This window comes from Epinephelus lanceolatus, chromosome 23 (genome assembly GCF_041903045.1).
Source record: "Epinephelus lanceolatus isolate andai-2023 chromosome 23, ASM4190304v1, whole genome shotgun sequence".
Taxonomy (NCBI): Eukaryota; Metazoa; Chordata; class Actinopteri; order Perciformes; family Serranidae; genus Epinephelus; species Epinephelus lanceolatus.
In genome coordinates, this window is record NC_135756.1 from 16,713,539 (window position 1) to 16,735,694 (window position 22,156).

The 22,156-nt window shown below is 40.4% G+C and overlaps 1 protein-coding gene across 6 annotated transcripts in view; it reads right to left on the reverse strand.

Annotated features, from left to right (window-relative positions):
• The window catches only part of cacna1c (calcium channel, voltage-dependent, L type, alpha 1C subunit), a 300,165-nt gene that overhangs the window by 25,102 nt on the left and 252,907 nt on the right, over positions 1-22,156 (reverse strand). For 4 of the 6 annotated variants that reach the window (XM_078165240.1, XM_078165243.1, XM_078165241.1 and 1 more), the window contains 9 exons: positions 20,960-21,066; positions 15,550-15,637; positions 15,346-15,453; positions 13,987-14,039; positions 13,753-13,899; positions 11,604-11,805; positions 10,934-11,092; positions 10,685-10,795; positions 5,315-5,398 (listed from right to left, as the gene is read on the reverse strand). In XM_078165240.1, coding sequence (XP_078021366.1) covers positions 5,315-5,398; positions 10,685-10,795; positions 10,934-11,092; positions 11,604-11,805; positions 13,753-13,899; positions 13,987-14,039; positions 15,346-15,453; positions 15,550-15,637; positions 20,960-21,066 — 1,059 coding nt within the window. Of the gene's footprint in view, positions 1-4,396; positions 4,481-5,314; positions 5,399-10,684; positions 10,796-10,933; positions 11,093-11,603; positions 11,806-13,752; positions 13,900-13,986; positions 14,040-15,345; positions 15,454-15,549; positions 15,638-20,959; positions 21,067-22,156 lie in introns of all 6 variants that reach the window. The other 2 variants (XM_078165244.1, XM_078165242.1) reach the window with 1 other exon arrangement.

Sequence of the window (22,156 nt, forward strand, 5' to 3'; positions counted from 1 at the left end):
GTTCACACTACTTCTACTCAAAACAAAACAAAACAAAACAGGAAACATAAAAGAAACCATATAGGATTTAAGAAGCACCCGCAGGTTGCTGGGGAGAATTAGAGACCCAGGATTAAGTAAGTATTCTAATTCGATGACCACAAAAAAGTGCAGCTAATCTAAGTCAACAAGCACCCGACAGAGCAGCGAAGTGGGTGCACTCAAACGAGAGATTTTAGCCATTTAATATTTACTAAAAGCAAAGTGATAACATTTTAAAAGCTGGCCTGTTACTGCACTTCTCTGTGTACTTAGGAATGCAATGGCAGAGAGGTAGCTGTTGGCAAGCTTGCTACTATTAGTTTCTAATTGCATTGCTCAGTACGTTAAAAAGCATTCAACTTGAGCTTTAGTGGCTGATGAAATGCAGTAGCAGGCTAAAATCTAAAATGTCTCCGTGACAGGGTCCCAGTTCGAAAACAGTCAAGAGTTCTCACAGGATTGAAGTGCGGAGGGTTTCTTAAAAAATGAAAATATAGAAAAGGTAGCTTGGGCATCGCATCACCCAAATGATTAAAAACCACCAGAGAAGAAGAAGAAGAAAAAAGACTTGGGGCATGCCTTTAGGTTAGGGGTGAGAGCGGAAAATAATGACACATTCAGAAAGAACTGCAAACCAATCAACAAAATCAATCAAACCAAATCAAAGGCAAACCAAACCAAAGTGTTAAGTGCAACATCAGTGACTTGTATAGATGACAAAGATGTATATCTCTGGCCTGTTGAACCTCAGTATAAAGGTAGCTATCATTGTCAGTCCCCAACGTAAATATTTCATCTCAAATTGATTTTTTTTTTCAGTCTGTCAGCCTTTCAAAAGTGTATATGTATATATTTATGTATTTATACACTCCTCTCATTATATGTACGAAGGCATACTTTGCTCAGATCAGACACATTCACTGACTGCAGAGAAACATCAGGACATTTATGATGCTTTCTGATGCCCCTGACATCAGATTTCCGTAATAACTAGATGGAATAACTGAATAAAACAAAAAAATATCCAAGCGCAGTTTTGAAATTACTCAGTGTCGCTTTTGAGCAGCTCTGTCGGCCTCTCATGGGGACAAATAGATTCCCTTTCTAAAGGCCCGAAAACAACTGCCAAGCTCGTGCACCCCTGGGATACACTAACCTTATTTGTATGCCTGACCAGTGCTGTCTGAGGTGAAACACACTGCATTCCACCACGGGGGAGCATACCGGTGTACACGTGTGCATATCTTTTCTCTGCTTTGTGTCCTCAAACCAGCAGCTGGATGCGAGAGCATTTCAGGCAAACCTATACTCCCATGTAGACAAAATGTAGAAATCTATCTATAATTGATGTAACTGTTAAAACTTAGATACATATATGGCTCAGTATAACCTCAGACTTCACGTCAATATCTTCATGTGTATCAAATTAGTGGATGTGGATAGGGATACAGCATAAACTGTGACCAAAAAATAGGAACTGGTTTTGGGAAACCGGCAGCATTTACTTTCTTGCCAAGAGTTACACCAAAAACCTATCAAGCAGTGGCAAAGTGCAGAGCAGGCCAACAAGATATTATGGTATACAGGGTATTTAGAAACCTTGAGGGTATTTAATACTGTCAAAAATACAGAGGCTTCTCTTTCTATTTAACTGACAGGGAGATGCTGTATTGAGGTGATGTACCGCATGTAATGCACAGCAAGCGCCACCAGAGGTCAGTCTCTGCTGGTGGAACAGGCAGCTGACCTGAGACAGATGGCGACTGCAAGTAGTAGGGATAACGTTACAGGACTAGTACAAAGCCGACCAATTCAGGGTTTATTTTGTTCAAACCAGAACTAGTGATTTTTTTAACAATGGAAAGATTAACCAAGATGGTTTTGGGGAGTTTTGTTTCTTTCTTTTTTTTTTAAAGATTATTTTTATGGGCTTTTTTGCCTTTATTGACAGGACAGAGTGAAATGGGGAGACAGAGAGAGAGTGGGAACTGACATGCAGCAAAGGGCCGCGAGCCGGATTCGAGCCCGCGGCCACTGCAACGAGGCGATGCCTCTGTACATGGGGCACCGGCTATCCACTATCCACTACGCTACCGATGCCCCAGGGGAGTTTTGTTTCTGTCGAGAAACACAAATACCATCATATACCATTTACCCCGCTGAAATTCCAGGATGTTATAAACGTAGAAAAAAATAGATACCATCCAATCCTAGTGTGGAGGCACAGGTTCATGTGTTTAAGGCAGGAAGAAATTCTTTGTGAAGTAGGTCAAAATGTCACAGAAGTCACAGGATTGTGTTTACGGATTGGCTGCTGGTATTTTTTGGCCACAATTCAGTGCAAAAACTGTCACAATCTGTAGTTTGTCTGCTCTTTGTTGCATAATTAAACAGCCATAGCTGACTGAGCTCTGCGTGGTAGCCGCAGCTTTCCGCTGATATAGCATGGCCACTGCTTGGTGTGGTTCTGGTGTTAGATGAGAAGACTGATCCTTCTCCCATCTCTGCATGCTAAATATCAAACTGCAACCAGACATCTGCTGGTTTATCTTAGTTTAAGATGAAAAGCAGGGAAGGCAGCTCGTCTGGTTCTGTCGAAAGGTAAAATATTGACCCTGTCATCTTACTCTTGGAAATTAAGCATATTTCCAGAAATGTCAAACTAATTCTTTAAAGGATCAAACATTGATTAAACTACGATATAATAACCTACATTTAACACTTAAGTATTTAGAAGAAATGAAATGTTTTAATTGCTTCACAGACACCAAGCAAAGCTGGTATGTGTGTCTTCATAAGCTTAAACAAATATTAAGTGTGAACTCACAGGGAGCCTCCACCTACAAAGCTGCCACTTGAGCTACATTCAGTCCCCTGAGGAAGTTTCACTGGATGTTTGCTACTAGAAATGCAAATTTTGGCAGACAGAAGCCGAGGCATCAAATGGAATTAAGTAATAGACTCTCGTACAAAAAACTCCTTCCAAGTATAAAGACTGTTTTTTTTTCATGTGACATTCAGCTCTCTGGCCGGTCCGATCATAATACAACATTATTTTCTTCTCTGGCAAATCAGCACACACAGCAAAACTTATCCTCTTCTAATGCTAAATTAAGAGGAGTTGTATCCAGCCGCACTTTGCATGGTTCTCAGCCTATTCTCCTGCCAAAGAGCACTTTGAATATAACATGAATAAAACACCAATTATCCCTGAAGTGTAAATACGATAGACACTCAACATTTGACTTGTGTTTGGGATATTCATTCTTATTCAGCCCCACTGTTGACCATAGGGCCTCCACGTCGATAATAAATGAATTTCATACATACATTTACATAAATTTCACGGGTCCTGAGTAAATCCATTTATGGATCAAATTGTTCCCCATGTCTGCACATAACTACTGTCGGACAAAAATAAAATTAAAAAAAAAAAAAACCCAACTGCAACTTGTATTTTTCTCATTTGAATTTAAAGTTTCCCTGATGATTTATGAATTGAGAGCGTTTCACGACCCTCGGGTCAAAATGGCATTGTTCAGAAATGAGAATCTGTGTTTCCTTCTTCTGTCCAGAAAATCTGTTGTTTGCATAATTGTGGATCTTTACTGTAAACATTATACGTACAGTACCAGGCCTGGATATACCACCTTTACATCTGTCATGCTATACAGTGTCCATCATGCCAGGGGAATGGACACTCTCCCCTGCGGCAATGATAAAAGGTCAAATAAATGTGAAAGCAAACCAAGTGCTGAGACAATGCAATAGGTTCTATTGGCAAATGCAATAGTTTTTGATGCTATTGATGCTCAGCAGACTGAGGCAGGAATACCGATCTGAAGCAGTTTCAAATGTTAGGAAATCTTTACAAAATAATACTAAGAGGACAGAGTTTTAACTGCAGCCTTTTTACGCTGCTGATAATAAATGCGCAGGAATGGAAAGGAAGTACAGGTTGTGAAACAAGTTTTTTTGCAGCCTCCAATTTTATAACATTCTAAGAAATATAATATGATAAAGTAATGATGTTTGTTTCCCAACAGCCAACATATTAATTATAAATCAAACTGACAAAGACAAACAGTATTTAGATGTCAAAGGTCTTAAAGCAAAACTGTAAAATTTAGAGTTTCATACATTTTAAATTACACAAACCCCTCACAGGACACTGTGCTGCATTCCGATTGCACTACATCTGGCTGTTTTCACTGCCAGAGTCATTCAGCCGTCTGCTAAGTTCAAATGCGGTGCAGCTGAAGTTTCCTAATCATTTGAAAGCATGCGAGATGGGTATCGGCGCTCTGTCTGTTTGTGTGTGTGGGAATGGCACAGCAGGCAGGCAGGAAGGGAGGGAGGGAGTTGGACTACTTACGTTAACCTCAGTGATCGCTATGTCAACAATGCTACCCACAACTATCAAGGCATCAAATGTGTTCCATGCATCAACAAAATAATGCTGCGTAGGGGTGGAAAGAACAGAAAAACAACAGAAGAAAAGGACAGAACATAAGACATTTAAAAAAATGGAAAAAAGGTAAATCAAAGGAGAGAGGAGAAAAATAAGATAAAAAACATTATATACATGAGCACTGGAGTTTTTAGTAGGAGGAGAGAGGGGAAAGAATCAACCAAATTTAACGGCAAAAAAATAGAAAAGAAGGGGCAGTCTGAAAGAAATGGACAGCAGAGGAAGAGCAGTGGCGATCGGTCATGCTTGTCCATGAGAGGAAAATGTCAACAACAAGAACAACAGTAAAGAACAAATTGAAACAAAATCACAACAAAAATAAACGCCCCTGTTGCTGTAGTTAAAAAATGATGTGTGAGTCTGTTTGCGATTGGTCAGTGAGTTAGTTCAGTTAGTGAGGGAATCAAACCTGAGGACATGTCACAGTCTGACAAAAAGAAAAAAAAAATCAAGAACCCGACAACATCTGAGATACTGTGAGGAACAAGGAAGGAGGACGCAAGGCAGAAACCCCTTTGTGTTCAAAGCTAAACCCTGCCTGCTTTTTAAGAAACCCAGGAAGAAGCTTGTTCTTGCTCAGGAACCCTTCTGCTTGGGGGGGTCCCCTGAGTAGCAGCGGCCATCTTGGAGTTAAGGATGGAGGGAGAGAAAGAGGAGGAAGAGAGAGAAGGAGGAGAGACGAAGAGAAGAGACAGCACAACACAGAGGAGCCACGGAGGAGAGGAGAGTGGCAGGAAATGAAAGATTCAGAAAAAGCAAGAGGGCACAAGACAGAGAGGAAGAGGGAGCGACAAGGAGAGTGAGAGTGGGCATCGTACTTACGTTGATCTCACTGAGAATGACGTCTATTATGCTGCCAATTACGATGAGGAAATCAAACACATTCCAGGGATCACTAAAGTACCCCTACACAGGATGAGGTGAGCAAGAGGAGACGGAGGAGGAGGAGGAGGAGGGTAAGAAAGGTAGGTTAGAAGGAAAACAACATCTGCTGCCACTTCGCAGCCCTATTAAGGTGGTATGAGGTTGTACAGTACACTGAGGAAAAAAATCAGCTGATGAACCGACACATGAAAGGACACAACTTTGTTTCCTTTGCAGTATCTGTTCATCCAGTGCAGCTGAACCTCCTGCTCTGTTATGGCGTGTTAGATGGCAGTTATTTAAGTCCTCCACCTGCATCTTGGGGCGATTCAGCAATGCTGTGGCAGTGATTACACTAAAAGCCCACTTTGTTTGCTTAACTTATTGACGGCAATTCATCATCAGCAGTGGTACAAAGGGAGTATTTATGAAAAACATCCACATAGCTTAAGGCCAACATTTAGAGTGGTAAAAATAAAAGATATATCATATGTGCTGTAAACGGAGAGAGCTGCGTTGTTTTGTGGTGTCGGGACACAGCTTTTGTAGACTTGAACTCGGAGAGACAGCCAAGATCTAACAAGGGTAATTTGGAAACTGGCCTGGCACATGGCCTTTTCAGAAACATTTCCATATACTGTAAAGCAAATTACATCTCATTCACATTTAGGCGGATTGTTTTCCCATAACACATTCAGATGTTTTGTCACTGTGGGCTAAGAAGGCTAATGATGTAACCATGTTTGTGCCAATGTTGTGTTACAAGACCGAAGGAAATCTGTTAGTTGTTGTATATCTAAAGATGGCTGGAGCAGGGGAATAAGAAGTATCACTGTCTGGAGAATGAGATGTGAGGCCTTTACTGGGGCTGGATACCAAACCTCGATACTTTTATGGTACCGACCAAATTGCTTCAGTGCTATCGAGTATTCAAACTGCCTTGTTTTTCGGTTCCAAATTTCGAGGAGGAGGAGAGGCTTTGCCAGGTCAGGCTCTGAAACATTGTTCTTTTTTGCCGTCTGCTTAGAAATGGTGACTCTACAGCTCACGGAAACTTAATACGATACAGTCTCTGGGTTTTGTTTGATATCGTCGTTGCACATTTCAGATCACTGTATTTTGAGAATAACACTGTCCCCTTGAACGTTCCACCAAGGCCAATTCAAACTCTCAAACTCTGTATGGGATGAATGGGCAAATAGTCGAATATTCTTATTGTACCTCAAAGTCCGATATAACTGATATAATTCAGTGTTTCCCACAGAATTACAATCTATGCGTGGCGGTAGTCGACAAGGGCGGGGGCTTTTAATCATTCTTTGTCACCTCTCTGAAGTTGGAGGTATTTGTGGGTCTGTGAACGCAGCACTGGTGGATGTTTTTTGCCCCTCAGAAGCACTTGTGGAGTTTGAGTCGTGGGTTGGACAACTGATCAGACAGAAAGTATCAAAAGATGAGAGGAGCAGCTGCTGCAGAGGTGAGTAAATGCAAATTTTTAGACCCAGCGCAATGAGTGGTCAGGTAAGTTGTACTTTCACCGTCCTGATCATTCTGCTGCTCCCTCTGAGCCCAGAATACGCGTTGCTCTCCGAGAGTGTGGTGCAACAAATAACAATTGATGTATTTATTCCTGCAATTCTGAGTTGGACACTGAACGTACGATATAAATTAAAGAGCAGAAAGTTGCTCTGTGTTTGATTGCAAGAGGAGGAATAGACCGCAGCCACCTTGGTGGTTGGGTAAACGTGCAGTAAAATGCCCAGCCGCTCAGAGCCCTGAGGCTGTTGCGAGGTAAAGAGGACGGCTGGTGGGTCGTGTCATATTGGAAAACTGACTCCAGGTGAGATTTCAACATCAACAGCCAAGACCCTGAAAAATGTCAGATTTGTGTCATGTAATTTTCTCTTTGTTTAAATGGATTTCATATAATTGAATACAATTTGAAAAAGTAAAGTTAAGGAGTCAGTATCAAAGTGATAGTAATACATTTTGTCTTTAAAGATACCCATCCTTGGCCTCTATATCTTATCTTTTTGGAAGTCATATTTTACTCTCACTATATACTGTAGCACATCTACAGAAATTACTTCCAAACTGTTTGCATCAAACTGACAAATACAGATAGAGGCTGAGAGAAGATCAATCTCACTGATCTATTTTAAGCTTCATCATCTGTCATCGGCAGTGGAGGTATCATCATAAAAGGTTAAGCAAATATTACCAGGAGTCCTCTGACTCTATAGTGGTTTTATTGATGCTGATTAGAGGTGTAGGAATATTAATGTTAAACCAGGGTTAAACATTAACAAATCTCAGCATTAGTATCTTAAAGCTGACGTATGGGGCGATGTAAGTTAACGTAGACACACATCAGTTTCAAAACAGTAAAATTCAACAATGTGCTCAGACGTTCAGAAATATACAACACAGTAACACACAAACAAACAAACAAAAAAAAAAAAAACAGGACGAAGGCAAAGACGATGAAACCTGTTCAAAAGTTAAAAGGCATTAGCAAACGTCTTCCCCACAGAGGAAATGTTACTGGAGCTGATTCCACGTGTGTGTTGATGACTGTAATACCTGCGGAGTAAAAGTGTTAGTGAGCTGGTCCTCTGTGTGTGCCAGAAGAGTAGGAACATTCAAGTTACAATATGGCTCGGGAGCATGTCGTCATGCTGCACTTCATATATGGAATAAATTCATTAGAAAGAAAACAGTTTTGTATATATTCTTGAGGTTTCACAAAGTTGCAAACTGCTTTAAAAAATCTGGCAGTTTAAATTAGCCTAACTTGAGGTAAACATTACATAACATTATATTCCTAACGCAGCGCAGCATGAAGCCAATTCCCAAGCCTTAAAAACAGTCCTGCACAGTTAGGGCTTAATTCCAACTGGAGGCGTCTGTGCCTGAAAATACCACACGGCATGCTTTATGTTACTCAGACTAAATGGTCCAAGTAGATAATTATTTTCAAAAAAGTTATTACGAGATCATCCGTCTTAATAAAAGGACACATTTTGTGGGACATGATTTGGATTTTAAAGCTATCTGGAAAAAACAAATGAAGTTTTTAATTAGTAGTTAGAAAACCCTGGCTCCCAAATACTGATATTTGTTTGGATGACTTTCATTAATTCCAACAAATAACTTTAAGCAATTAACTTCACACATAAAATACATAAAGGTAAATTTAATTCCTTTGCACACTAAAACAGAGGTGTTTTTTTTAAAACCTGGGTTAAATTGAATTGATAGTTAAAACTTCATAATAATGTACTGATTCTAATATGCTTAATAGGGACACTGGTTCTGTTGCTAGGTGCTCAAAGGGAAGGCTAAAAAAAGAAAATTACCCTCAACATGCTGCATGATTTCACCTCCATATTTCTCCAGCTCACTTCAGTGTATTAAAGAAGCCAGTGAGCTTGAGGACAGAGGCTTTATGTGTTTGTGTCACTCCTGTTAGGTTCAACATCTGTAAAAAGTCACTGGAAACACTCATCTATTGATTTACAACCTGTACTGTGCAACACTAAAGACAAGATAGATTAAATTTCAAAAGGAACGTATTATGCTTTTCCTTATTTTCTGTCATATACATATATATATGTTCGGATGTTCGTATTATATGTGGCTAAAATGTAAAAGAAAAACAAGGTAAATGTATGTTAAAGTAATCCCTGAGAGGAAAAGCATCAGGCTTCAGACCATTCTGAATACTCCAAGATGACATCAGCTCATGATGAATTTCTTTATATGGTCATCTGCTCCAGGCATGTTAGTGCACAACACATTCTCACTCCAAACTTGTCAAACTTTTGCTTGGTAAGTGGCCCTGTACATCAACCTATGACAGTCTCCTCCATCAGTTTTGGACCATCAGGTATGGCATATCAATGAATGCTTGTTACAGGCACAGTGTCTTTTCAAAATAAACTTCAGTTTTCACAGGAAATGTTCAGTTTCCACTTGTTAAATGCATTGAGTCTCTTAAAATTTAGAATGTAGATAAAAATCTTTGTTTATAGTTTACTGCTGTAGGTTTAGGCAACAAAAGTATGTGGTTAGGTTTTAAAAAACCCCATCATGGTTTGGTGTAAAATAAGTACATTTGTTACTTACATAATGTAATGTCAAGTGACATATGTGATATATATCACTAGCGCAGTAAGCCACGCAAACTGGCATACTATGTTATTAAATTAACCACAATGACTACCGTCTCCCAGGTCCATCAACTTCCACTCCCACCTGCCCATTTGTGGACACACTCATTCTTTATCCTGAAGCGGTTGCTCATAGTGTCAAAAAAGTGCCACTGCTTGGTGGATCTCATAGGGCTGCTTAAAGAGCCTCTATGCGTCGATATCTGATGCCGAGGACCATTGACCAAGCATCAGTATTTGACAAGTTGGGAGTGAGACTGTGTTGTATTTCAAGTGTTTACATGACAAATACTGCTAGGTGTTTAGCTAGGTGCAAACGTCGGGGAAACGTGGAATCTTGGTTGCCAGTGTTGTTCATTTCTGTCAGATTTCGAATCACATTCCTTCTGGAAGATGACTGTGAAGATTTTGGTTTTAGAAGCTTTTATTTGTGATTTCGTACGGTAGAAAGTGCTGCTTTACTCTGTTACAGTCATTCCCTCAACTGCAATGACTGCACAGATGCGGGAGATGCAAAAATACTGACCAATCAGAGCAGACTGCTCTTTTCCCGAAAGGGGGGCTTAAAGAGAAAGGTGTAAAACGGAGCGTTTCAGACCAATTGTGAATACAGGTGTTCCAGCACAGACAGTAATGTGCTGAAAATACAGTGTTCTTTGACCGTTAAAGCATTTAAACATGTGCTAGTGGAAACCACAAATCTAAGTATGAACCTGAAAATGAGCACAATAGGTTCCCTTTCAACTATTCTTTGGCTATTGATTGTGTTCAAGGATTTTCCACGGACCCTGCTGTAACAGAGGGAAGCATTCCCATCTGTTACTGTTTAAATAGCTGATGCACCAGGAAGTTCAAAGACTGGACCAATAAACCGACACAGCTACATAGCAATAACAGCAGGGCAACAGGGGAGCAGTGAGATTAAAAACCACATGATGCTGTCCACTCATCAGGTTTAAATCCATGATATGGTGATTATCATCTGGAGGAAATTAAATAGGGATTAGGGATATACAGTTCAGCATCAGCATCAGCATTTGACTATTGTATTCATTGGTTTTAAGTAATTAGCATTACTTAGCAGAAGATACCATTTCCTATGCTGCTCTACTCTACTGTACTCTGCTGTATTAGAATGTGAGAGAGGTGGACCTACCCTGGGTTTGAAGGCGATCAGTTTAAGGATCATCTCTACAGTGAAGAGTCCAGTGAAGAGCATGTTGAGGATGTTCATGGCATCATTGAAACCTTTGGTCTGTCCATGATGCTGCAAAGACACATAGACGACTCATTATTGTCCACACAGACAGGGGATCTTAAGGACGCTGTCTAAAGCCCCAACTGTCACATTTCTTAAAATTTATGACTGTGTAGTTGTATCTGCGTCTGAGTGTGTGAGACTCACCTGCATGGCCAGACAGATGGTGTTGAGAAGGATGAGTGTGAACATCAGGTACTCAAAGTAGGTGGAGTTGACCACATACCACACCTTGTACTGGTAGGGGTTCTTGGGGATGTAGCGACGCAACGGACGTGCCTTCAAAGCATACTCCACACACTGACGCTGTGACGCACACACACAAACATGTGAGCATGAACAAACATTTGCCTTTGACTTTTGTCTGGTGATGTAGTTCCCCAACTCCTCATCACTGTGTCTCTTTGTACTCAGACCATCATGGAGGAAAAGCTGTAGAATTGTCTTTTGGCAGTCTAAAAAAAGCCTTTTCCACCCCAGACTACTCTCCCATCCTCTCTGTGCATCACAGAAAATACAGCTGCAGGGACTTTCGCCTGGCTCCTTCTTTAAGCTTTAGTCCCATCTTCTGTCTGAACTGCTGCAGCTCCCTCCTGGCTGCTCTCCTCAAGTAGTTCAGCCACTAAAACTCATGTTCAGCCTCTCAAGATTCTCTCACCCCCACTGCCTGGCCTCCATTCCCTCTCCCTTGTGCCTCCCAAATGAAAAAAATGACTTTCCCACTTCACATCTTCCACTTTACATCTATCTTGCTGCTACACAAAAGCAATATAACTGTTACACACACATAAAGGCATAAAACAGCCACAGAGCGCACCTGGTTCTTGTCCAGCTCACAGTTCTTATATTCTTGCTCTCCTTGCTCCTGGAATGTGACGATGACGAAACCGACGAAGATGTTCATCATGAAGAAGGCAATGATGATGATGTAGATGATGAAGAAGATGGAGATGACCACGCGGTAGTTGTAGACGGGCCCGACGTCCTCAGCGTGAGAGTCTATGGCGCGGTACAGTAACCTGAGGGAGGGCAGGAGAGGAGGGATGATTCACTGAAGGAAAGGAGGGAGGAGGAGATTGTGGGACAGGCTTAAGCAGGCTTTTTAAGCAAATTCACTATCACAGACAAATTTCAAATGACGGAAAAAAAATCATGGGAGTTGGGGCTGTGCTCCAGTGATCTCAATGGTTTGGTGTAAGGTGGTTGAGCTGTATTAAGTCAGTCTTTTTCTTATCTTGATGCTCCAGTAAAATCAAACGTTTCCTACTGTCGTAATTTTTTAGTCGTGGCTCATGCAAATAGTTTAATGATATGAACACTGTCAACGACCAATAGCTGTGCTCTCTCCAGCAACAAACAAGAAGCAGCAAACCGCATAGACAGTCAACATGGAGGGGAGTTCCTGAAGTGCATGAATGTGACAAGTTTTTGTTCTCTTGTATTGTGGAAAAGGAGGAGGAACTGGCGGAGTCGTGGATTGAACAAGGGTCGATGTTTAATTGGCATATAGCTGATCCACGAACCAGCACTTATTTTAATGAGAAATCAGATTTTTTTTCAACAATTCGCCTCTTATTTCCACTATCTCCTCTCACTAAAATAGTGTGGCTAACCAATGGAGGCTGGTAGCAAGTTGAGGCTACAAAATCTAAAATGTAAAGTTTGTACGCAAATACAGTTTATCTTTAAGGATTCACCAGCTTGTCTGAAATCACATGACTATTATCTTGCGTGAAATTTCGATTGGAGGACAGGAAGTGATAAATCCATATACTGCGTGAATTGGATATAGATGAAAGTGACCACATATAGGGGTTGGGTGAGCCTGCAGGGAGTACGTACTGTCAGAAAATTGAAACTCGTGTTGGATGTGATCTGTACAAAACAAAGAAAAATGATTTTTCCCACAGCTTGACTAACTTGCCTGGTGTGAACATGATCGTCGTTACAAATTCCCTCATCCTCCAGATCTCCTTACGATACTAAGGTTACACCGTGAGCTGATGAACGTGTACAGGAGTCAAGGAGTAAATGTGTTAAAGTATACCTGTCTTTATATTTTACTTCTGTACATGGATGCACCACTGTCAGGCTAACGTTAGCTAACTTTAGCTAACGTTAGCTAACTTTAGCTACTATTTTCTACCTGCTACTTCAACCATTCTAAGAGGTCAGGTGAAACACTGGGTTGCGGCTAAAAAACACAGAGAAGTTGTCACAGCACATTGTACTTGCATCCAGCTCGAGGCATGTGTACACAGCGCTTTAATGTTAACATTTGACATTAGTTGACTCCACCCCTCCAGACTGAAGACCGAAGTTTTTGATTCACATCTGCAGCTATTTCTCAGTGAGTTTTGTTAAACGTTCTACTATTTTCAGAACTTAAAGTGGCCCTTATTTTTTACCAATGTGATCAGCCGTAAACAACACAAATCATAGGCAATCATAGGCATCTGTGCAGTGTTGATACACTTTGCCTCCAGCTGCCTACCCACCATCTGGACAGCGCACCGATGTATGACGTCAGATGCAAAGTAGCTACTGAAGAACAGTGTCGACATATGATGCCTTTTATCTTGTGTTCCCAGAGTTACTTGTTTTTGCAGACATGTAAGGAATTGTTAATACGTCATATTTCTTAAAGGGAGTTTGGCATAATATTTTCCACCAGAGGCAGGATGGGAAAAAATCTAAAAAGGAATCTAGATCCCCAGTCTTTGCAGTATCTTGTAATGTTTGACCAAAACCTCACATTGTCTTTAGAAGTGAGATGGTGTCAGACTTCAGTCTTAAAAAAGTCTTTCAAAGTCCTCTCGAGGTATAACCATAGATTACTCCAGTACAAAGGTTCAATTAGCAGAAATGATAAGGATACCAGCAAAACCTGAAAAAGCCAGCACACAATGTACATACAGCGTGCAAATCAATATACATGTGCATTGTGTTTGTATGTAGACACATACCCTGGCCAGCCCTCAAAGGTAGACACAGCGAACAGAGCCATCATGCCTTGCAGGACATCGTCAAAGTTAAAGTCACTGTTTTCCCAAACTCTCGGGGCTCTTGCAGGCTTCCCCACATCACCATCCTTGTACATGATGTAGGAACCCCTGTGAATACAAATACACACAAACATATTGACGCTTTATCTTGTAGTTGTGCTATAAGAGAGAGTTCAACAAGGAGGGATCGCTTACCTGCACTCTGCCTGAGTTTGTTTAGAGCTGTCGGTACAGAAGAAGAACTTGCCCTGATGGAAAAACAAAGACATTTAGTCAGACGCATCACGTCAATAGAAACCGAGGGGGCACGTGCCCCCTCAGATTTGAGGGATGATTTTTTTTTTTTCCAACCAATTTTATTTTACTTACTTTACCTTACTTATTATTTTACCATCTAGCTATGATCAGTGGTCATATTGAGTGAAATGTATTCTAAATAATCTCCTTCATCTCAGGCCCATTTAGTGGCCGTAACTTGCATAAAATGCATAAATGGTAATTTACGCATTATTTATTAGGATTTAGGGGAGATTTCCTGTTAGTAGTGATCACACACGGCAACAGAGCAACCATCTTGATAATAAACGATCTTTGGCCGATCATGTGACCGCTCACAGCTTTCCCATTGGATTTTAGCCACCCGGGTCTCCCATTGGACAGCCGATCTTACCGGCTTGACATCTAGGCTTCCAGGTAAGCTATAAACACACCGATGGGATCGATGTAAAGGCTGAAGTGTCCTGCTTTCATTAAAAAAAGAATTACGTTGCTCTTATTTTCCATTCCGGAAATAGATGCGAAAGAGTACGACTATACCCCCCGGCGATGACGGCGATCTAACCTAAGGGTTAACGTTAGCCTATAATGTCTGGACTGTAACGTTTGCCTGACTAATAGCCTAGGGAGTATCCATGGAAGTATCAGAAAAACTTGGGACGGGATTTATTTTGGTGTATCTGTGTTTCAACGTTAGGCCGCCTAACAAGATGGGTGAGTGTGTATGATTGTGTCCTTTTTTATTGCCTTGGCATGCCGTTGCCAATAACATTGGCTATCATTATCTACGTCACGTTGCGTTTTGCTGTCAGTAGTGGGAACCGGCCTGGGTTCACGTTTGTGTGTATTAACGTTAGTGTGTAGCCAAATATTTTATGCAATACAATAAGCTTAGCTATGTTTGCAATATTTTCCTAGCTGCTAGGGTTTGTTTGAGAAAAACTCCTTTCCTCCTTACACAAAATAGTTTACATGACAAGGTGTAGATGCGTGTGTGTGTGTATGTGTGTGTGTGTGTGTCTGGACGGGGGGGTCGGCTTTGAGTTTGGGCCCTATCCAACCTCAAGGCGTTGTGCAGCAGGGGCCCAAAATAAGTGATTTGAGGGCATCCCCCAAAAAATTTCGTGTGCGCGCATAGCGCACGAACCCAATCCACTGTGCCCCCTCACATTTTGGGGTTGCATGACGCCCCTGCATTTAGTAATCAGTGATGAAAATAATTACAACATTATAACTGATGAGGCCACTCCTTCTTGGTTCCCTCCTTTTCCTCTTTACCTTAAAAAGTTGTACTCCAATACAGGCGAACATGAACTGGAGCAACGTGGTGACGATGACAATGTTGCCGATGGTCCTGATGGCCACAAACACGCACTGCACTACGTGCTGGAAAACACACCAAAAATGAAAGTGAATATAAGAGTGTGTCTTTTTTATTAAAAAGAGAGTATGTGTGTTTTATGTGTGTGTGAGCGTTCTAACCTTTAGTCCTTTGGCTCTGTTGATGGCCCTCAGTGGTCTGAGCACTCGCAGAACTCTCAGGATCTTCACCACATTGATTGCACTGGACCTGAAACACACATGAAATCAAACTACTAACCAGTCACAATGATTAAACTAAACTACTAACTATTAAGGCATACTGTGTTTCTAAGTTGGAGACAACACACAGTGTTTGAACAGCAGTTTGTTGACACAAACTGAAGCATGAGTTAAAGAAACTGTAGAGACAACACACAAGCTAAGGAAATTAAAATGATCTGGATACAAGAAAACTATGCAACTGAAGCTAAAACTGAAACTCAACAAGAAGTAAAAAGAAAATAATCCTGAGAACATTTAAACATATAACAACTGAAAAAAGCCATGATTTTCTTTCAAGATCTGTAAAATTTGGCTTAAAGGAACACTTCATCCCAGGTCATTTGTATCATATATCATTTACCACCACTTGTTGCGTTGAATTCATGAAGAAAACTTTTTCTCACATGCGCCCAACAAAGAAAATTCTTAATTCTGAACGAAACTAACTCTAAAAACACCCAAGTGACACAGTAACTAGTCTCTATACACAGACTCTACATTCAGTGAATGTAGAGTCTGTAGGCAAACCCCGGAGATCTTGCCTGCGGAAGAGCCCTGGTTTCCGGTGCTACGCTGTTTGTAGTCCACGTGATATTGATCAATCACGTTTGAGCCGGCTGCAGTTGTTGCCAGGTTAAACGCTCCGTGCGATGAACTAACGAGGCCAAACATAATTGACGTCACTGCAAACTCTGAATCCATCGCAATGGTTCAACATATTTACTTATATATAAACAGAAGTCGGAAACGGAAATTTGCCTCCTCCGCCCAAATCAAACCGGAATGCCAAAAAAATTGGCTCTGCCCTGAGAGGCTGTATCGCCATCTGCCAGAAGTCAGACGGCGAATACAGCCGATGGATTCTGAGAATGCACAGTAACAAGAACAGACTCACTGGTCGAGACAGGGTTGACCAGCAGCTTGTGTTTTTGTCAGTGGAGTCTGGCTTGAAGAGCATTAACAAGTTTCACTTCTAGTTTAGTTCCCTATCGGAGAGAGCTACCTGTTTGGGAAGTACTGAGGATACAACTGGCAAAAGAAGACTTGGATTATACTGCACGAGTTGTGTGAGAGTTTGTGAACAGATGTTTTGATCTAGGTTTGCTGTCGATAAAAGCGGACCCCTTCTACTCCAATTCATCGAGAACGAAAAAAGTGAAAAATGTACGGTTTCCTTACGAATTCAGCGTAACATGGGGAAAGTAATTGATGTACAAATGGTCATTTGAGAAGGGAAGTCTTCCTTTAAAGTAGGCAAAGACAAGAAAATATGTTTACATAAAATGCCACCTTTACAGAATGTTTGCTGAAAAACTACCCTTACCACTATGCTAAATAATATCTCAGATTTTTAACAGAGGATTGGACTACGTGCATATTATTTTTATTTAGCTAAAAGGTTGCAACAAAATAAAATTAATTAATTAACTTATACTGATTATCCATCACAAGAAGGTTTTGGAGAGTGTCAGGGACTACAACTCATATATACTGTCATTACTGATCAGTTTTTATAAACAGGGAGTGAACAGCATGGTTTCCCTTTTTAATATCAACTGTCTACAACAATAAGAATAATACAGTAAAAGTGTTTATGGAACACAACACACGTAAGTACATGTGATACACGGATGAACACGCACAAGTACAACACAGACAGACCAACACAAAGACACAGACAGACATTTACAGGCAAACAGAGGGTTATTGTGCTGTAAGAGAGTGTCAGGTCAAGCCAAAGGTCAGACACTGTGACCTTTTAAAGGAAAAGGAAAAAGTTCTAATATACTAACCAAAAGGATCAAATGAATACCTTGACATTTCCAATTTTACAATAAATGTTGGGAAAAAGCTTTAACATTGGTCCTTCTGTAATCTGAACCTGGCCTCCCAAGTGTAATTATTACTATTGGATGTCAAACATGCTAATAATGTAGCTTGCCAACATTTTTTCACTTTAATTTCAGTGTAAAAAGCTAATAAGCCAGCTATTCAGTTAACTGAAGAATGGATACTAAAACTTTTTCCCATAGTGTCACAAAGGTAGAGGGTAAAAGTACTTTTCAAAATGTCAATGTATCCTTTGAAGGGAGTGAATTTTTGGATGGTTAAAGGAGTGATTTAAGGGAGTGACATTACTCTTTGCCGACTCTTCAACAGAAAGTAAAGAAAAGACCCGTTGTGCAACATTTTACACAGGAAGGTAAAGTTTAAAGGTAGTTAAAGGTAGTTCACGTGCAGTGGGATTTCATCGGCAACATATCACAGTCAAACCAGCTGTGATGGTAACTTCTAGTAATCCATACAAACGGCAACTGAATTTTAAACAGAACTTTTTAATCGTAGCAAAAACAAACACAACTGTGCTTTTGTTGGGGGGGAAAGATTAACCTGGTAAATGCTATTTTGTAGATCACCTGATTCTAACTAGCTGTTAGATTGTATCATATCGGCCATATTGCGATAGTTCTTTCATGTGAAGTAATCTGTGGTGGAAGAAGTATCCAGAGCCTTTACTTCAAGGGAGATGCTGGTATTTTTCAACCTGAACCATGAATCGTGGGAACTGTTTCTGAAACAGGTTAAGTGTTGAGCAAGAGTGCTGTAGCCAGCAGCGGTGAAACAGGCTATAATGTAACCATGTGTCGCAGGTGTGCACCTTCAATTTATGTTAATTTAATGTACTTGCTTTGCCACAAATAGGCTCAGCTTCTTATTATGAGCATCTTACAACATTACTGAAATGATCCTACAGAGAAATTGAACATTATTCTGTACCTTTAATTTTTTCCGGTCTGTTATATGTCAAGTCCTGCTGACAAGAAGTCGCATTCTGAAATCTTACGAGGCGAATTGTTTCAGTGAGAAAACGAGTGGAGGAGTCCTAGAAGATTTTCAATTTCATGGTTGAATATTTAGCTGATTTCAACAATGTAAAAAAAATCTCAAAATGTGACTTCTCGTTAGCGAAACTTGGACACAAAACATACTGTAACAAGCAAATTTACTGACAAACATTACATTTGCCTGTGTCTGTAAGTCTGCTAGTGGCAAAAACAAACACTTTTAATGGACGTAACATGACAGGGCAAACCCAAGTGGTCACACTACAGTCTGTTTTGCCGCTGCTTGCTGCAGTGCTTTCTCAATACTGGACCAGTTTCAACAGTTGTCGTCTCCATCTGTCACTTAGTCACAAAAACATGTGAAAATAGGGTCCATGTTGAAAAAGTTCCCCCTTAAGTAAAAGTACTAATAGCCTACTGTGAAAATACTTCCCTACAAGTAAAGTCCTGCATTCAAAATCTTACCTAAGTAAAAGTATGGAAGTTTTATCAGCAAAATGTACTGATAATAAAAGTGCTCACTGTGCAGTGAAATGTTCCCTGTCAGTGTTTTACTATTATATATGATGTTTTTGGATTAATATTACTGCTACATATATGTGTATGTTTCATTTTACTGCTGTAGATATTTATGCTAATTTTAACTCCTTTATATACTGTTTGGTTGTTTAATCTACGACAGTGCATCATATTCTATGAGAACATCCTATGCTTGTAGTATCACTGTCCTGTGAGAAACACATCTCTCTAAAAAATCAACTTTTCAAAGTGTGAGTGAAGCACCCCTGTTTTTAGCTTTGTGAGATGCATTTTCCAACAGGGTTTTTATAGACTTTATTTAGCCTAAAGCATAGGAGAATTTTCAACTCATAAAGGAACATTTCATCCTTCAGTTTATCACTAACACACAAAAACAACACATCTGGAGAGATGTGGTTTTCACGGGACAGGAAGGGGATGAAAAACTCGAACCTGGAACATGTGTTAAGTTCTCAGGCAAATGTAGTGCGGTCAAAACTACAATATTTACCTCTGAGATGCAGTGGAGTAGAAGGAAATAGTCGAGTAAAGTAACAATACCACAAAATAGTACAGTACTTAAGCAAATTACACTTAGTTAATTCCACCACTGGAAGTAAAATTAGCCACGTTAATGCTGTCTGCACACAATTTTAGGAGACTAAATCTGATATCTTCTGGTTTTCAATTCCATACTGACTTTATAAACCTCTCTAAAACTTTTGCCATTTCCATTCTGCTTTTCTACAGCTTTACTTCAATATGCAAAGATACTTAAATGGAAACATGGCAGGAGATATGTATATTTACAGCATACCCTCAGAGACATACTTCAATATTACGTAGTAATAATAGCAAACCAGTAGAGAAGGAAATGTACAGCAAATAATAAGACTGTAGTAAAAAGCATTTTATAAATATGACTAAATGCAGCACCGTCACAAATAATTTGGCTGTGATATATTCAAGAAAAAATCCCACACACTCACTACTTTTAACGGGCAAAAACCACCGAGGTTTAGCTTTGAGGTGTCATTTCTAGAGCCCAGGAGAGTTCAGCTGATCCACAAATATGAGAACTGAGTTTGGGCTGCCCCCAAATATATGTCAAGGAATAGATAAACAAATATATTAACAATTGCTGGATGTGACAGGTGACTTAAGTATTACAGGACCCAGGGGTCCCCCTTGTAAAAAAAAAAAACAATCTATGGTTCAGAAGAAATTACGCTGATGCCTGTAAAGAGGCATTTTGGTATGCATGAAATTTCAAAGCATATTATGAGTTCATAATAGCAAATGACCCATTTATCATCAATACAGTTTTTTTTCTTTGTCGGCAGCTTCAACTAAAACTCTCCAAGACCGTAGAAATACCAAATTAAAAGAGTGACAGTTTTACACAGTTAAGGTGAAGGTCTGCTAAGGGGGTTACTAATGCGGACTAATATGGACTTACGTCGAGAAGTCTAGTCTATTAAGCATTAGAGACAGAGAGTGTAGCATAGCATATTAAACATCAGAAATATCACAGCATTTCAAGGAGTTATTTGCTACAAGAAGCAGAGAACATATTTAATATACAACACAAAGACAGAAAAGGATTGGGAGTAATGAAGTGTAAAGTTGTTAGCGAACAGAGAGAAGTGTGAAGCATGGAGCAATCTACAAACAAAAGAAACGTTTTTCCCATTTAGCCTCTTTACGGCTTGATTTGTGTATTCCTGACTGGACAAGCCTCATGCACGTGTCATTATCTGGCTGACTAATCCAGGCTTTTTAACATGTAATGACACAAATGTATGTTTGATGATGTTGCTTGGAATTACTGCCAAATCGGTAGTATCAGTGCACAAAATTCTGATTAAAATGCTTAAGCAGTGAATGATTAAAATGAGACAACAGTATAAAACATGCATCAGGAAACATTATAGTTCACTCACTGTATTCCAGAGGAGATGAGGGACACACTGACCACCACCAGGTCCAGAATATTGAAATAGTTTCTACAGAATGAACCTTTATGGAGGAAGGCCCCATAGGCTGTCATCTGTAGGGGTCAAAGATCATATTTGAGAGTCAACTAAAGAAGGATCAAATCACAGCTTAGCAGTGTTCAGGGGTAGCACGCGTGATGAGGCATGCATAGGGCAGTCATACTGACCGCCTTACCTTTAAATAAAATAACAAAATAGTTGCAATGCTGTCTCGTATTTAGAGCCTTTTCATAATGAGCGTTCAGTGTTTCCCACAGAATTTGAATATATCCGTGATGGTAGAGGGGGTGAGTGAGACGGGGGCAGCATTGGCACTGATCAGCTTTTGCTGCTGTTTGATGCAGCACTGAGGGACCATCACTGTAAGCTGCTCTCCTCCTGCTCTCTCGTCCGGTTAGCACGAGTTAACTCAGCAGCAGTGGCTAACATCTGACAGCGAGCCGTTAAACTGTCTCACACCGACAATGACACTAAGGGTTAGCCATGTGATGCTAACAGTTAGCCCTGTCACTGTGTGTGTGTGTGTGTGTGTATTTGTGACTTTGTCCCAGGCACAGAGCTCGCTCTCCCGCAGCAGTAGTGTCATGATAAACAGAGAGAGCGTGAAAGCAGGGCAAGGAGGGGCAGTGTGAATCAATTTACTGAGCCCAGCTCCACAGTGAAATGACATTCACCCAATTTTAAATCAAATTTGCAGTCAGGTTGCTGTGACTGCACAAAATAGCAAGGTTGTGCAGAACTCATGGGACTGGTGGAATTTGTGTTAATTGCTGTGCATCACAACATTGCAACGTCCTGTAGGGACTGCTTAAAGAGTTAATCCTGTATACTGCAGCAAAGCATCCCCAAGCACATCAACCAGGATGTAACAAACACAAACCAAGACATTTTCGGATCAAACGGTTCTGTGGACTCCCTGAGAGGAACTGCCCACTTAGGAGCCCCCCCCCCGAGGACTATATACTTTCAAAGGCTTTTTCTTTCTTTGCATTTTCAGTAGGAATGCTGAAGTGATGCAAGCCGGCCAGCAGTTGGAACAGGCAATGTCATGCTGTCAAAGATCTGAATGTTTCGCTTTGACAAGTCAAAATGTCAAATTTCCCCCCGTCACATATACACTGAGTAAGCATGGACCACACTGCT